This window comes from Egretta garzetta, unplaced genomic scaffold, assembly GCF_000687185.1.
Source record: "Egretta garzetta isolate BGI_Z169 unplaced genomic scaffold, ASM68718v1 scaffold780, whole genome shotgun sequence".
Classification (NCBI taxonomy): domain Eukaryota; kingdom Metazoa; phylum Chordata; class Aves; order Pelecaniformes; family Ardeidae; genus Egretta; species Egretta garzetta.
The window spans coordinates 200188-200634 of NW_009258288.1; the positions used below are offsets into that span (position 1 = coordinate 200188).

Below are 447 nucleotides of genomic sequence, written 5' to 3' on the forward strand. Positions count from 1 at the left end.
GGGGGGTCTCCTGATGGTCACCAGGGCTGGGCCAGGGGCAAATTCCCCACGGAGGGGCTGGGTGAGGGGTCTGATGCGCCCAGCTGGGCTGGTAGCATCTCCACTGGGTTTGCCTGCACTGGGCTGGAGAGCAAATGGGTTGGGGGAGCGCAGGCAGTGGGGATGGGGGAGGGGAGCCTCTTGGGGAGCCTGGTGCCCATGGGGAGGGGGGTCCTGGGGCCGCCCTCGCCCCCTCCCTTGCCCGGCGACGATGGCAGCGAGGATGTGCTCTTTGTACCAGGTGGCCATGAACGACCTCAGCCCGGCTGGCCCCATCCAGGCAGTGGAGATCCTGATGGAGAGCCCGTCCCTGGCCGACATGTGCAGGATGCACCACGCCGTCATCCGGCGCATCCAGGTACGCTCGGCCGCTGCCGCGGGGCTGTGCCACCGGCCCCAGCAGACCTG

The 447-nt window shown here is 69.4% G+C and overlaps 1 protein-coding gene across 1 annotated transcript in view; it reads left to right on the plus strand.

The window, feature by feature from the left end:
• FAAP100 (FA core complex associated protein 100) overlaps nt 1-432 on the plus strand; it is a gene marked incomplete at its 3' end in the record, with an annotated part of 12936 nt that extends 12504 nt beyond the window's left edge. The window contains 1 exon segment of the mRNA XM_035892757.1: nt 281-432. Coding sequence (XP_035748650.1) covers nt 281-432 — 152 coding nt within the window.
• Between the last annotated feature and the right edge of the window lie 15 nt (nt 433-447).